The 17,497-nt window shown below is 37.7% G+C and overlaps 1 protein-coding gene across 1 annotated transcript in view; it reads left to right on the forward strand.

The window, feature by feature from the left end:
- Window positions 1-17,497, forward strand: part of LY75 (lymphocyte antigen 75) — a 129,991-nt gene that overhangs the window by 39,897 nt on the left and 72,597 nt on the right. Inside the window, exons 5-8 of the mRNA XM_044669843.1 lie at window positions 1,648-1,758; window positions 3,580-3,720; window positions 8,684-8,875; window positions 14,085-14,242. Of these exons, the coding sequence (XP_044525778.1) occupies window positions 1,648-1,758; window positions 3,580-3,720; window positions 8,684-8,875; window positions 14,085-14,242 (602 nt within the window). The remainder of the gene's footprint in view (window positions 1-1,647; window positions 1,759-3,579; window positions 3,721-8,683; window positions 8,876-14,084; window positions 14,243-17,497) is intronic.

Below are 17,497 nucleotides of genomic sequence, written 5' to 3' on the forward strand. Positions count from 1 at the left end.
CAGAGTCACACAGCTAGTTAGTTTCTGAGGTCAAATTTGAACCCAGGACCTCTAGTCTTCAGCCCTGGCTCTCAATCCACTGAGCCACATAGCTACTTCTGTCCTCAGTTTTTTTGCTGGATCTTGTGAATTCCTTGACTGTAGATATCTCTCAAGACTCTATATGATGGAGGTGCAGGTTTTTTTTGTTTGTTTATACTTATTTTTATTGGGCAAGATTCAAAAGATATCATCATTTCCCATTGATAAGAATGTGTTAGACAAAACCATAATATTGAAAACTATGAAAAAGTAGCCTAGAGTGTGTTGTTTTTAGAAAAGGAAGCAGCCTCATTATGTTTGTCCTCTCAGAGTTTTCTTCCTTTTCCTTTTCCTTCCTAACTCTGTCTGTCTTTGTGATGTATGGGAAGGACAAGAAGAGGGCTCTTGCATGGGACTATCTAATATTATATCACATTATAATATTATCTTATCTAATATTATATTATATTATATTATAATATTAATAGCTGTGTGATTCTGGGAAAGTCGCTTAATCTCAATTGGCTAGCCCTTACCACTCTTCTGCCCTAGAACTAACACATAGGGTTAATTCTAAGATGGAAAGGAAGGTTAAAAAAAAAAGGACCCTATATGATGCTCTCTTCTCTTCGTATAATCTTTAAATTATATTTAAATTATATAATTCATAATATATGTATATTTATATAACAAATTATATAATTATAAATTAATTAAACTCTTACATACACATACACCCACACCCAGACACATACACATTTATTTGTACCATGCTGTTTATTAGGTATTCAGTAAATACTTAAATCACACACCACTTTGACAAATCAAAAAGGTCTTTGAAGGGACCTTAGAAATCAACCAGTCCAACTTCTCCATTTTACAGATGGCAAAAGTAAGGCCCAGAGAGTCATCCCTAGTATATGTTCTTTCATTTCTCCTAGCTCTAAAGCTTAAGATTTCAGGCTCAATTTTTGATGTTTTTCAGTTGTTTCCAACTCTTTGTGGCCCCATGGGCCACATTTCAAAATCAAAACATAGAACTCGAGGTTACATGGGAAATTAGCACGTGGAAAATATTTTCTATACATGGATTTCACCTAGTTTAAACAACACCCAAGGTTACTGAGACCTTATTTTATCTAAGTTTTATTTTAATAAAAAAAACTTTCACACAATTCAAAAGATGGGTTAAAGTGTGAGAACTTTTAAAATCATGGAGTTTAGTTCAGCATGGGAAAGTAGTGAAAGCAAGGGAGTATTTTGAGTACTGTGCTGTGTCCTTCAAACCTTGGGGACAGAGAGGGAGTGATAAGAGCAAAAGAGCAGCGTCTGTCTTTTTTGCTAACTACTACTTTTCAGTTCTATTAAGAATAAAGTTTGGAGAGGATATCAGAAGCACAGCACTGGAGAATAGTACTCAGAAATCTAAGTTGTATCAACTCACCAGATATTCAGAGAATGTGTTAGTAACCGGAAGAGGTTGTATTGCTCTGTTCACATCGTGATATTTTTAGAGGATTCAAAATTGAATTCCAACTTAAACTAGAGTTCTTTAGATTGTTAAGTGGTGCTAATAACCTCAATCCCAATCAGATAACTCAATGGGCATCTTTTTAATCTTTACAGATAAAAAAGGGATCCCCAAAATGTTCTGGATTGGTTTAAATCAACTAGACTCTTCAAAAGGTTGGGAGTGGTCTGATCACACCCCACTAAATTTTCTCAACTGGAATCCAGGTAACTCTTTCCACCCTTTTTCTTTACTTTGACTCCCTCCTCAATCTTCATCCCCAGATGACTGAAAATTTATGACACTCATGACTCTTTAGACTTGTACTTTATATTTTAAAAGGGTTATTAAGTTGTTCCAGTTGTGCCTGGTTCTGTGACTCCATTTGGGGTTTTCTTAGCAAAGATGCTGGAGTGGTTTGCCATTTCCTTCTATAATGCAATTAACATATGAGGAAACTAAAGCAAACAGGGTTAAATGACCTGCCCATAGTCCAATAGTAAGTGTCTGAGCTGGATTTGAACTCAGAAAGATGAGAACATTTCTTGCTGGCCTGTGAATTATATCTTTTTTTTTTTAATGGGAGCAAAATAACTTAGCACACAATCCAAGAAAATCATTGGGTTACTATCAGGATGAGATACCTGTTCAGGTATTTTTTGGGGAAAATGAGCCCTTTGAAGAGAGATCCCAAATTTAAATTTACACCTCAGGGCTGGCATTCATCACTGAAACTATGCCCTATATTCTCCAGCAGAATTAGTCTTGTGAGCCCCAGGATGTTTTTGCTTTTATCAAGAAATCTTGACAGACAACCTCTGAAAAATGGTTCCCATGCTTAGAAATCTGTTTTTGAAAGTAGGGATTAATACTTTTAAAACACCTAGGATTAAACTATACTGATGACTACAAAATTTTTAACTATTAAAAAGTAAATGCCAATGCATAGGGATATTCTCACTCTAATAAAATCAAAAAAGTCCATTTGTATATAGTACTCTCCCAGAAATGGATGTTCTGGGAAAGTTTGGCAGTCAATCAACAAACATTTGTTAAGAGCTTAAGGGGGCAGCTGGGTAGCTCAGTGGAGTGAGAGTCAGGCCTAGAGAAGGGAGGTCCTAGATTCAAATCCGGCCTCAAACACTTCCCAGCTGTGTGACCCTGGGCAAGTCACTTGACCCCCATTGCCCACCCTTACCACTCTTCCTCCTAGGAGCCAATACACAGAAGTTAAGGGGTGAGAGAGAGAGAGAGAGAGAGAGAGAGAGAGAGAGAGAGAGAGAGAGCGCCAGAGCGCACACATCCAAGCCAACCTAGGTAAAGCAGTTCAGATTCTAGAATGTTCCAGCCTTAAAAGTTAACAAGATTTGAGTGACAGAGACAATACCTCACATTGCCCCCATTGTTGATCTTTATACCCCATTCATTCTTCCCTTCAAAAGTCAGGGGGCATTTCCAGCCCATAAAAGTCACCTTCTTGTGGCACCTCTAAGGTCACATTTCTATGTCAACTTCTGCCTCAATATGTACAAGTCTCCAAAGTGGAAAGCTTTGTGAGATCATTATGAAAGTGGGAAGAAGGATCTTTCAAGTTTTAATTGTTTCACCACCCTTTCCATTTGGTGGATTTCCTGATACATCCCACGTAATATCCTTGAGGTTTTTTGGCAAAGGGGAGAGATAGAAGAAAAGGATAAGAAAATTGAATTTATAATTGACCTCTTCCCCTAAGCCTTCCTCCCACCCCAGCATTCCTGGCTACCCATTTTTAAGCTGCTTTTCTCTTCTCTTACTGTTCTCTATCACCTCCTAGAGGTTAAAAATGATCTTGTACTTTTTTATTCCATCATTCCTTCAACCAGTATCAAAGGTTCTTTATGGGGTGTTAGTTGGATTGCAATTAATTAAAGTTTTATTATCCTGTGTTCTCGTTCTCCTATGTAAAAGCAGAAGTCCAGAAATACCCATCATTTCCTCTTCTTCACTAACTGAACACTAAATCTCTCCTCCTCACCCCACTCTTTTTTTTTCTTCCCCCAACTCTTAAGAAACTCCCAGTTCACCTACAATAGGTGGCTCAAGTTGTGTGATAATGAATGCAGAATCAGGTCAATGGCAAAGTTTTCCATGTGAAGCTCAGTTCCCATATGTCTGTAAGAAGCAACTGAATGAGACATCGAACTCATCAGGTAACCCTCCCCACCTCCCTTTTTTTTGTTGGTGTTATTTGCAAACAAGACTTAAAAATCATAGTTTTGTGGGAAATAAAGTCAATAAATCTAGAGTGCCTTCATCCAGATCGTCTTCATCCAAGTACACTGATGCTTTAGATGTTGAAAAGGTCTAGATAATAAAGTTTTGTTTTCTAGAAAGGATTTATTTATAGTTCCTATTAACAATATGGCCTTGTTGAATTGGTCTTTAAGATTAAGGTGAACCAGGTGAGGTCAATAGAGTATGTATCTATCTCCATGTTTTGGCAAATGAGAAGCAAAGCTATACTAGGCAATAAATGTAGTAAATTTTCACATGTGGTTCCCTAGTTTCTAGAGATATGACTAAATAATAGAATGGTTATTTAAATGGGATTAGACTCTCTAGCAACCAGACAGGATTAGTTGTCACTAAGCCTTCAAAAGTATTATCCAGGTTAATTTTGTTTAGACTAATTTATGGCAAGTTTCTCAACAGTGAAGTTTCACACCAGATGACACAGTGATCAAATGCAAGGTGATCTAGAGTCCCACAGTACAAAAGAATTCCTAATTTGGAGGAAAAAATATCAAATCCAAAAATATATATTCTAACCTAAGTTTTTTCCTTTAAAACTATGAGCAGACTTTGTAAATACTTATATAAGTTCCATGAGTGCAAGGACTGTTTTCTTTTGTCTTTGTAGCAGTGCTTGGCACATTGTAGCTACTTAATAACATTCATGATTTAAAAAAAAAAACAAAACTATGAGCTATTGGTTGGCTGTGAAGTAAGCCAAAATTTTCCCAGACTCTTCCTGTATCTCTGCAAGGCCAAATTAAACTCATCACCTTCCTCCCAAACTTTTTCCTTCTCCAAAATTTGAGGGCCATACCATCTTTCCAATTGCTCAGCTTCGCAGCAGTTTTGGAGTCATATTCAACTCTTTCCTTTCCCTTGCCCCCGCCCCAAATGTAGTCAGTTGCTAAATTCTTCCTCTTCAGAATTTCATTCTTCATCCCTTCTCTCTACTTCAGGGGTTGGCAACCTTTTTGGCCGTGAGAGCCATCAAAGCCACATTTTTTAAAATCTAATTTCGTGAGAGCCGTACAGTGCTCACAGTGCGTGCTCCTGTAACAGCGCCTGAAAAAAAAATTGACTTTATGGCTCCTGCAGAAAGAGCCGTATCTGGCCCTCAAAAGAGCCAGATATGGCTCCAGAGCTATACGTTGCCGACCCCTGCTCTACTCTCACAGCCATCACCCTAGCACAAAACCTCATCACTTCTCACCTGGATTATTGCTGCAGACTTCTTTTTGAATTAATGGCTTTCAGTCACTCCCTTCTCCAATCAGTCCTTCACATAGCTGTCAAAATATACTTTCTAAAGTCCAAGTCTAATCATGACACTATCCTGCTCAAAAAACTTCAGTGGCTCCCTGTTATCTTTAAGGTAAAATAGAGAATAAGCTCTTCAGCTTGCCATTTAAAACCCTATATGACCAGGTACCATTCTGTTTTTCCAAGGTTTTTTCACTTTATATCTTTTCACACACTAAGTATCCCTGGTGAACTGACCTGCTTGCTATTTCCTGAGTTTGGCATTTTGTCTACTGCCTCTGGCATTTTGTACCTGCTATCCTTAAACCTGGAGGTATTCCCTCCTTGACATCATGACATTTTAGAATGCCTAGCTTCATAAAAGGCTCAATTCATGAGCTTACTGCTATGACGGAAGTCTTCCCTGATCCTCCTTTTTCAGAGCTAATTTTCTCTCCTTTAAAATATCATTTATGCAACTGTATATTATATGCCATGTTCCTCCTCCCCATCCCATACACACACACACACACACACAGCATATATGTCCTTTAAAGGCAGGGACTGGTTTTTATTTTGTTTAAATAACTTTAGAGGCTGGGCCAGTTCTTATATATGATCGATTCAATAAATGTTGGATTGGGCTCTTTGGGGAAACTGTGGCACTCTACTGTAGGCTATTGGTTAGCAGCTTCTAGTTGAGACAAAATAAGGTCACTGAGGTCCTACAAAAGGATCCCAAGTCCTCCCTGAAGGCATCTAAGAGAGAAGCAAAGGTCTACTGATGGCACTTTCTAACAACAGACATTCCAAGACCACATATGCACATTTAGAAGTTATACTGAATAGTGCTCTGATTTTCTTTTCCTTCCCTCAATTTCTAATTTTGGGAATTTAGCTCAATGATACCCATAAAAGTTAAGTTAAGAGGAATGGCTAATGCCTGAGGGGAAGGGAGAAGAGGATAAATGGGGAAAATTGGATTTATTGTTTACGTTATTCCAACTTTTAATCTCCTTTTGTTACCACTAATATGCTATAATGCTATAATAAAATGGTGGTTGGGTTGGAGAACCAGGGGCAACTACATGGTTCAGTGGATTGAAAGCTAGGCCTAGATACCAAAGGTCCTGGGTTCAAATGTATCCCCAGACACCTCTTAGCTGCGCAACCCTAGTCAAATTACTTAACTTCCATTGCCTAGGCAGTGATGGGCAAACTATGGCCTGGATCTGGCACTCGGGGAATAGTTTGTCCATCACTGGAGCCCTTGCTGCTCTTTTGCTTTGGAACCAATTAACAGTATTGACACTAAGATGAAAGGGGATTTAAGAAAAAGAATAAGAAAATAAAATGGTGGTGCTTGGCCTCACTGGCTTAGAATAAATTCTTGTTACAGATACTGTAAGATTGATTCAGATTGGTAATGGTTGGTAATGGAGTCAGTGCAGAGGACCAAGCAGGCTATCCTAGAAAGGGGGAGGGGTGAGAGTCAGTAGAATTCTTTCTCCTTCCCCTCCTGAGGCAGTTGAAGCAGAAGGAGTAACAGTTTTAGCTGAATCCCCTTTAGATCAAGAAATAGAGGCTGTTTAGGTTTGGCTAATCCAGGGCTAAATTGGTAGAGAGATAGGAAATAATCCCGTTGAGATTAGCAACTTCCACTTTTAGAAGATTATTCTCCAAAACCTGAGATTGATAAAGGTTCAGGATGCCTTCTAAATACAGCAGACTTGCTCTCTGATTAACAGTTGTTCCAGTGCTTGCTTGGATGAAGATTCTGCTTAGGTAATGATAGCTATAGGTGGGTATAACTCAAGTATAACTTCACACAGGCTCTCAAACTTAACAAGGGAAGGGATTTATTAATTTCAGGAAAACAGGGAAAGGGGAGGTAAATTTTAGGGTTGAGGGTGAGGCAAGCAACCTAGTATCTTCAGGAAACTTGTTAGATACACATTCCTCAGAGGGGAATATGTTTGAATAACTTAACTTCTATCTCCCTCACAAACTAACTTTTCTCTTAATCAATGTTAAGTTTAAGATGGTGAAGGCAATCTTGATTGAAGATCTATTTAATTAGAAATTAATTGAGATACTGCAGGTGAAGTATTTTCCCAGTGCATAGAGCCTGGAATAGTCTTTATGGAACAAACCACAAAGAAACACCCTGCTCCCTGAGATCAGAGATGAGCTAACAAGAAGAGCAATCCTACCCTACTTCCCAGCCTCCCTTGAACCCCCCAAAAGAGTATCCTTGCAAACTGGGAGTCCTGGCTTTTTAGAGTCACATTCTTAACTGCCCCAACTGCCCCCTCTACTGGAGTTCTGGGGGGTCCTATGGAATTCTATGAGATAGTTTCACCCCACTTAAGATCATGGATGTTACAATACTAATGGTGAGCCTAAACAGCTGTGTGCACAAAGCTAGATTCACTTATTCTAGACTCCATTTGCCAGCAAGAGACTAAAGGATAATTTCTTTTCAGTGTTTCCTGTTGCTTCTCTCCTCCCCACATTTGCCCAGTATGGCTAAGTTAGGTATGTCCCTGCTAAAGCCACTTTTCTGTCTTATATTCATATTTCTGTACCTACTAAAACCATCCATCATGGTTATCTCCAAAGACTTACATTTTCAGAAGGGAGAACATGCATGAAACTATCTGCTCAAGATGGATGTGTCTTCAATGGAATATTGTGGGATCCATATATCTGAGAGGGGTTCAAGCTGCATCACAGAATTCCATAGTGTCCCCCAGAACTCTAAGAGAGGGGGCAGTTAAAGGCAGTTAGAGTCCTGATATAAAAATGCAAGTCACCCTTCTTGCAGGATCCTGACTCTTTGCTCTTGGCTCTGAGCAGAGCAACAATCTGTGTAGCTCTGGGCTGTGTAATTCAGTCTTTGACAGCCAAGGCTGCTTTACCTTGATAGCAACCACTAAAACAGACCTTCAAGCAAAATCTCAGTCTACCTTCAATTTAGTAGTTTAGGTTTTAGAAGGAAGATATTTAGGGGGTTTGATTAGGTTTCAGCCATTCAAGTTATATTCCTCCCCCAAGGGGAATGTCTTATTAGCCTACAGTTAATAGTTTTAGCCAAATTACCTTCCCTCTTCTTTCCTTAAACTGTTTCCCTTCTCCTGTTCCCTGAAATCATTAAATATATTCCATTTGTGAGAGATAGTGTTCGTGTATAGTTTGTTAAGGATTATATTTACTACCTTCCTTTCATCGAGCCAAGCATTTCATCTAAGCAGGGGCTGTAACTGCCTTTTCCCTGGGGGGGCCTGAAGACTTTTGCTGAAGACTTATCCCCATACATTTCTATCTTGTGAGAGAGTAGATTCAAACAAAGAAAGTTATCATCACAAGGGGTTTAGCCTTTGTCCACTTACCATTTTGGCCCAGAAGTTATCAAGCCAGAATATCCTCCATAACCAGGCAGTTAACTGATTTCCAACTGCTTAGAGGGTGGGGGGGGGGGGGGAGATGAAGAAGTACTCCACAGGCTCCTGCCCCTCCCATCCAGTCAAGCCTATCTGTTTCTCCAAAGACCAGGGATTGAGGAGACTACATTGCCACTGACCCCTGATCTTATAGTTTCCTAATCCTACAAATATAAACAACTTCTTTTTCCCCCAGATGTCTGGACATATTTAGAGACCCTCTGTGATCCAGGCTGGGTGCCAAACAATGGATTTTGCTATCTGCTGGTAAATAAAAGTGGTTCCTGGGATGAGGCAAATGCAGAATGCACATCCAACCACAGTGACCTAATCAGCATGCATTCATTAGCAGATGTGGAGTTAGTGGTCAAAAAGCTCCATGAAGGAGGTAAGTTTTTTAAAGCCTCTCAACTGAGACATTTTTAAGCATTCTAGGGTTCTTGGTCAATTAGCAAAAATGTCATCTTTGAGGAAAACTCCCAAGTTTTGTCTTGTGGTTTACATGTTCTTCACTGTCCCTCATAATGTAAGCCTTAAATTATATCTTATCAATGATGCTGATGATTTTTAAATGCTTCCATTTATCTAGAAACCATGAGTACAGGAGGAGAAATAAACTAGGTTGTTAGTTCTCCTTCAAGGTACATAAAGATAATATCAGCCTTCTCATCAAGACCCCACAGTTACTGTGGAAATAATATGGCCCCTTATAGAATTAGTGGTTAGGTGGTTACCCATCCCCATAAAAATATATAGGTTCAGACTAACCGAATGAGAGCAGAGGAATTGGCTTTAGAGCAGAATAAATGATTGCTGTCACTGGAAGACCAATGACTAGGGAGGACTTATGTCCAACCCATTCCTAATAAAGAAGAGAGGTGACTACACGGATTCTTGAGGAAATTCTATCAAGTTAATTTTTAAAGAATAAGTCATTTCTATGATACATAGGCTATTTTAATATATAGAAAGATGGTAGGCTATACAAGCTTTTGATTGATCCCTTGAGCTTAAAGAAGACAAAGCTGAAAATCAACAAGCATTTATTAAGTGCCTTTATTATTTATTTTTTAATTTACTTATTATTTATTAAGTACTAAATGCTAATTACTGCACTAGTTGCTAAGGATACAGTACAAAGAAATAAATAGTCCCTACTTTCAAGGCACTTAGAATAGAGGAGAGAGATACATATATAAGTACATATAGAATACATATGAAAAGAATAAAGACAAATAAATATAATGGTGTTAGCTAAAAAGGAGAAAGGACACTAGGTAGTTGGGGAAATTGGGGTATGACTTCATGTAGAATGTGATGATTGAGCTGCAAGAGAAAAATTCTTTAATGAAAGGAAAGGAGAGAATGCATTCTAAGTATGGGGGACAGCCAAAATTGTGCTAGATTGCACACTGTGAAAGGGGGAGGCAAAGCTCAGTGATATTGGAAACTCAGGTAGAGAGACCAACTTGTAAGAGGCTTTGTGTTTTATCTTAGAGGTAGTAGAGAACCACCTGAATGAATTCAGGAAAAGTAAGTGAGGTCTTGTACTTAAGAAAATTACTTTGGCAGCAGTAGGGAATAGAGTTGTGAAGTCTTAAGGCAAGGATACCAATTATTAAGCTGCTGCAATAATCTAGCAAGAGGTGATGAGGTTTGAACTAAGGTGGTAGCTAAGTGATTAGAGAAAAGGGATTGAGAGAAGTTGTTGAGGTAGAAATGGTAAGATTTGTTAACTGATTAGCACAGCATGAGAGACAGCAAGGAGTCAAGCAAGAGGCTAGAATTATGAACCAGAAAGATTGGAAGAATGGTAGTACCTTCAGTAGAAATATGGAATTTTGGAAGAGGGGAGGTTTCAGTTCAAATAAAACAATTTAGTTTGGATCATGTTGAGTTTGAGAAGTCCCTGAGACATCCAGTTTGAAATGTCCAGTAGACAATTGGGGAAAAAAAACAACTTAGACTAATATCATTACTGAATATCAATACAAAATTGCTAATATAGCATCATAAATAGGAGACAGCAATGTAAAACTTGTGAGACTGGCCATAAATTAATAATTTTATTAATTAAAAGTTGTTGGGGGGGAAGATGGAAAATTATAAAAGGTACTTTCCTTATTACTTCATTTAGCTTGCAGCCACCATTAAGGCCCCTTACAAAAACCTATGCAGGAAAGTTCAGTCAGCAACAAACTGAGAAGAAAAGAGAGTGGAATCCACTCTTGCCTCAATTTATCATACCTTCTCTCTGCCCACTAACTCTCACGCGTCATGTCTCATGAGCCAACTATGGCTTTCTATTTTGCCAGTGCTGCCCAGGAGAGGGAAGAAAAGTCAATTTCCTTCATACAGCAATGCATCAAAACATTGCCCATTGTGACCAAATATTTATAAATAGGTGGTATAAATCAGAGAAAGCATTTAATATCATACATTTTATCCTCAATTTAAAAAAAGCAGACTATATGATTATATCATAATCTTTAGGAAAAGACTAGATAAAAATAAAGCATTATTTCCTAATACATATAAAATATATGAATAAAAAGACACTTACATAAAATAATAAAAAGTATGTATCCAAAACCATAACATAGTATTCTTTTTTACAACTGAACAATGCTAAAAGCTTTCTCACTTGGTAGTTGGGGGCAAAGGGGAACAACACAGAGATGCCCACTCTCTATTTCTATCTAACATAAACCTTTAAAATGTTAATAAAAGCAATAAATCATATCAATAGATCACTTATAAATATTATTAGAAATATATATCTAAAACCACAACATAGTATTACTATGTAAAACTGAAAAAAGTTAGAAGCATTCTTGTTTAAAAGAAAAAAGCAGACTCTAAACTTATGTAATTTTTAAAATCATAAATGCAATGATGTGTGAAAAAATCAAAGTAATTAAACATCAGTAACGAAGAAATCAAAATATATAGCAGGTAGCATGATTCTATAACTAGAAAACCTAAAGCCATATGTAAAAAAAGTAATGGTGGAGCAGCTAGGTGGCTCAGTGGATTGAGAGCCAGACCCATAGACAGGACATTCTGGTTTCAATTATGACCTCAAATATTTTCTAGCTGTGTGACCCTGGGCAAATCATTTAACCCCCATTGCCTAGCTCTTACTGCATTTCTGCCTTGGAAGAAATACAGTATTGATTCAAAGATGGAAAGTAAGAGTTAAAAAATGAATAAAGGTAATAAATGAACTTATTAAAGTTGTGGAATATAAGATAGACCTGCAAAAATTACCTGAATTTCTAAGTACCATTATCAAGAATAAGAGGAACAAATAGAAGGAAGAAACTATTGACAATAATTATGGAAAGTATCAAATATTTATGCATTAACATTTCAAGACATACAAGTGTTAACAAGACTACAACAAAGAGGAATGCCTCTCCATTTCTGCCAGCCACTAAGTCTGATTGATATACCCTCAGAGCCACTAAGAAATCAAGAGTTGTACAGATCAAAGCATATGACTTTTCACTTTGATTTATTTGGGTTTTTATTTGGGAGTTTTGGCTCTATAAGATTATTCTCTTACAAAAATGAACAACATGGAAATATGTTCTACATGATAATATATGTATAAGCCAGATCAAATTGCTTGCCAGCTCCAGGGGCGGGGAGGGAAAGGAGGCAATTTGAGCCATATAATTTCAGGAAACTTATGTGTAAATTTGTTATTACATGTAATTGGTAAAATAAAATATATTTATAATTAAAAAAAAGAAAATTGAGGGGGTTGGACTAAAAAAAGAAATCGAGCTGCGGGATCTTCTGGCTTTAGTCTTAGTGCATCTCTAAAACTATCAATAACAACAACAACAATATTAATAAATTGCATTTATATGGTGCTTTAAGGTCTTCTGAGTGCTTTGAAAAGATTATCTCATGTTATCCTCACAACAATCCTGGGATAAAGGAGCTATTATTATCCCCATTTTACAGATAGAGATGCTAAGTCAAAGGTTAGGTGATTTACAATCACACAGTTCACAAGTATCTAAGGCAAGATTTGACTTCATTTTTTTCCTGACTGCAAGTCTATTGTGCCACTTAAATAATTAACTCTCTAGTTCACTCAAGAGTTCTTTAATGGGGGGCAGCGGGGTAGCTCATTGGATTGAGAGCCAGACCTAGAGACCCTAGAGATGGGAGGTCCTGGGTTCAAATCTGGTCTCAGCCACTTCCCAGCTGTGTGACTCTGGGCAAGTCACTTGACCCCCATTGCCTAGCCCTTACCACTCTTCTGCCTTGGAGTCAACTCCAAGACGGAAGGTAAGGGTTTAAAAAAAAAAAGAGTTCTTTAATGGGGATTACCAAAATATGGACTAGAGGAGCAATCTTAGCTCAGTAAATAGCATACGAATCTAATATGAGCTGAACTACCATTACATGCACTCGCCATTGGAATTTTTAAAAGCATACAAATTATTTAAGTATTTAAATAAATTAAAATTGGAATATTTAAAAACATACAAATTAATCTATACAAACTCCTATATAATAAAAACTCAATCCTTAATGACAGTTCTAAATGTATCGATCATGTAACTGTTCCTAAAAAGAAAATGATGATGATAATGGATTATAATAGATTTTCAGACCCAAGAGTAAATGGACTTCCCAGCTCCTAACAGAGAGAAAGCAGAGAAAGAGACCATAACCCAGGCAACTGCCATTTATTTCTCCATGATTGTTTAGGAAGAAAAAGGCCTTGAGCACAGCCCAGAGGCTGTTGTCTCATTTTCAGATCTCAGGGAAAAGAGGAGAAAATGGAATTGAGCTGCCAGGCTCCTCCTCCTCCAGGACAGGTTTGGGAGGGATCTGTTTCTGAATTCATTAACTATTTTTATTTCACTTAATTGCTCAGTAGCATAAAGGACAAAGATAAGAACCAAGATCCAAAAGCCAAAGTCCAAAAACCCTGCTTCTTTATTTCCAGGCAGGCAGTCAATATGCATTTATTAAGCAATTACTAAAGATTCAGATAGAAGCCTAAACAAAAACAGTAGCTGCCTTCAAGGACCTTAACTTAGCCCTTTAGACTTAGGTTGGGGAAAGAAAGTTTATTTAATCATTCTCACCTCCATCCATATAGCTGGAAAGGATCAGCGTTTCTTCCCCAAACTACCTTATAATCATTTTGTGTATTTTCAGTGTATACGTACATCTCTAGTTATTGTCTCCCTGACAGAATATAAACTCCTTGCGGGTAGGAACTTTCTTTTGCTTTTTATCTTTATAATCCCAGTACTTAGTGTGAGATACTGATCTATACCTAATTTATAAAATAAAAATAATAATAATAATAATATATATACATATATAATCTCAGCACTTTGCATAATGTCTGGAATTTTATAAATGCTTGTTGACTGATTATAATTTTTCTGAGAAAGAATAAGCAGAGAACTATCATAGCAGCTTTGAGGGAGAAACTTTTTTTAAAAGCATACTTTACGCCCTGAAATGAATTAGTTTAATTAAGTGTAAAGACATTTGATACTTCAAAATTTGCTACTCACCTAAGGATTTAATTCACTAATCTATGAACTCTCTCCTTTTAGAAACCAAGGAAGAAATATGGACAGGTCTTAAGAATAATGAGATACCAGCCTTATTCAAGTGGTCGGATGGAACTGAAGTGACTCTTACTTACTGGGATCAAAATGAGCCAAATGTTCCCTACAACAAAACTCCTAACTGTGTTTGCTATTCAGGAAAGGTAGGAAACATCTGGAATTTGTCCATAATGTTGTTGTTCAATCTGACCACGAGAATATTTTTTTAAATGAACAGGAGCCTCAGTTTGTTTGTTAGTAAAATTGGGAAAGGGAGAAGCAGCATCTAGCAGATAAGGTTTCTCCCAGTCTGTACTGAATAAGTGAAGTAAAGGTTAAATGCAAACTAAGCTATTCTTATCCTCTCTACCTAAATACTTAGTATTTATCTTATATTGATTTACAATTCCTTTATATTCTGTACATACGTACACACACAGAGACACATACAATACACTTCTCTCTCTCCCCAATCCCATTAGAATAGGATTCCTCCAAAGCAAGAATTGTTTCATTCTTTTTATTTGTAAACCCAGTGCCTGTACCAGTGATTGGCATGTAAAAGACCCTTGTTAAATATTCCCAGGCTCCTCACATACTGAACACATTGAGCGGAGTCTTTATTCACTCTCTGTCTTTCAGCCACTGAGCAGAGTCAACAAAGATTTGCCAATAGAAAATATGGGGCCAGGAATCAGGAAGACTCATCTTCATGCGTTCAAATCTGGCCTCAGATACTTACTAGTTGTGTAACCCTGGATAAGTCACTTACCCCTGTTTGCCTCAGTTTCCTCACCTGTAAAATAAGCTGGAGAAGGAAATGGCAAACCGCTCCAATATCTTTACCAAGAAAATCCCAAATGGGGTCACAAGGAGTCAAATGCAACTGAAACAATGAGCAACAGTAATAATGACAACTGATGATGTCCTATCAAACAAATAACAAACCCTTCCCTGCCTATACTAAACTAAAGGCACTCTACCACGATCATCTATAGAACCATTTATATACCATTCTGTTTAGAATTCTGAAACAGATTTAGCTTCTACACTGACTCTGGGGTGAGTCAACCTGAGTTCCAATCCCTACTCTAATAATCTTTACTTATATGACCTTGGGTAAGTCACCTCCCTGGGTCTCATCTTCCTCACCTGTAAAATTAGAGTTCTTCCACCATTCCTCCATGATCCTGTAAACACAGGGTGCAATGATCCTACAGCAGAGATTTCTGGCATCATTTCCTTTTAATCAAGTCAGCAAGCATATATTAAGCTTCTCCTGTGTTCCAGGCATCTATAGAAATTATTCTGATATTTAGAACAAGATTTCAGCATAAATACTAGCCGTATATACTTCATTTGAAAAAGAATAGTAGCCACAAAAACTCAAAAGATTATTGTCATGGTAAAATTAAATTCCTTTAATATTAATGGTAATGTTAATTCCTTTAAAATTATTGTTAATATTAAATTCCTTTTAAAAAACTTACCTTCTGTCTTAGATTCCATAATAGCAATCAATTCAAAGCAGAAGAATGGTAAGTATTAGGCAATTGGGGGTTAATTGACTTGCCCAGGGTCACAAAGCAAGGCACTGTCTAAGGCCAGATTTGACCCCAAGAGGTTCCATCTCCAGACCTGGCTCTCTAGCCACTGAGCCACCTAGATGCCCTGATAATTTGAAATTCTAGCCATACAACAGTTTAAAACAAAGAGTTGTTCCTATTAGGATTATATTCAAGATGATTTGGTCACCTCATGCACATAGTCAAATATTTTGTTTTGGCTTGGGATGGTTCTTTGTGTTTATGATGTTATCCTCTACTTGGCATTCTCCTTACACTACAACTAGTAAATTCCTAATCCCTGCAATTTAGAATTACCTTCTGCCTAGATGAAAATCCTTTTCCCTTTGAACTTATTTCATAACCTCTCTTTCACTGTCCTTCCTTTCACTATGCCTTCTGGAGCCTTCCTTTATAATTATCAAACTTTCCTTCAACCTAGGTCTCTTCTAATATTCTTTCCATATTCTGATGCTCACTGAAAACCCAGGTTTTTCCCCTCAAGATGCATCTCTTGGCTTCCTCTTCAAAACTGACTTTCCTTTTTCTCACATGGAGCCAAGGAATGAAGTCATTATACATCAGGCTCTCCATTCCCACTTTTATACCCTGTCTCCATCAGCATCCCTTAGCAGTCACCTCTCCCTTTAAAATCCATCCCATCCTAGCAGGATCTTTGTTGTCGTTGTTGTTTTGTGGGTATCCACTCTCCTTTCCAATAACTCCAATAGCCTCGCTTAATATTTCCACCCTACCTTCTTCTCCATTCTTGTAGTCTCATCTCTCAGTTCCTCAGTCTCAATTCCCATGACCTCTTTTAAGTCCAGTTCAACCACACACATGAGTAGTTATACATTAGATACCTTTTCACTACAGACATTGGAATTCATTTGGGCTCTCTATATGAGTCTGAAAATTTTTTAAATGAGGAGACTCTATCGGTTTCTGTCACCCATTTCAGTTCCTCTATTTGTCAGCAAATGCCTCTTCAATTGAGAAAGTCAGCATCTACACCAGAAAGACGAAGTGAAGAAAACTCTTGCAAGAGAGTATGAGTCCAAAAGAGACTCCTTAGAAGATGTTATTTGCCAGGTGGCTGATGAGGGGAGGAGTGATGTGGTATCATGAGTGATGGAGTGATGTGGCAGCCCCTCCAAAGAGCACTTCTGAGCTTTCTCTTTTTTTCTATGGGAAAAGTCCTATCTGTGATGGGTGGTAGAAATTTTCCCTCCTTTTGGGGGATTCCAAGATAGTGACTAGTTGGAGAACAAGTTGTTTTCTGTTCTCTGCTTTTCAAATCTATGCTTTGAGTGTAGTGATTAGTTGAATTGAGTGAAATGTAAATATGGAACTATGATGTTTCTTTATTTACTTGTGGTTAGCTAACAAAAGGACTATAGAGGGTAGCTGGGTGACTTGGCAGTTGATTAAGAGCCAGGGAATAGAGACAGGAGGTCCTAGGTTTAAATCTGGTCTCAGACACTTCCTAGCTGTGTGACCCTGAGCAAGTCACTTAACTCTCATTGTCTAGTCCTTACCACTCTTCTGCTTAGAACTAATACAGAGTATTGATCCTAAGATACAAGGTAAGGGTTTAAGGGGAGCAGGGGTGGGGGGGGAAGGACTGTAGATCTTGTCTATGGAACAGTGCTATGGGACTCTTTGGATTCTGATGGATACTTCTTGATGAAGTTATAATTAAGGAAATGGGGAGAAACATTGGCTGGTTTCCAAGGTGAAAGGAAAGTGCAAAAATACTGAAAACTGCATAGGCAAGTAGAATGGGAGCCAATTTGAAATTCTTGGGCTGGTTCCATTCCTGTCCTTAGATTGGTCTTCCAAGTGAGAACCAAA

This window comes from Gracilinanus agilis, chromosome 3, assembly GCF_016433145.1.
Source record: "Gracilinanus agilis isolate LMUSP501 chromosome 3, AgileGrace, whole genome shotgun sequence".
Taxonomy (NCBI): domain Eukaryota; kingdom Metazoa; phylum Chordata; class Mammalia; order Didelphimorphia; family Didelphidae; genus Gracilinanus; species Gracilinanus agilis.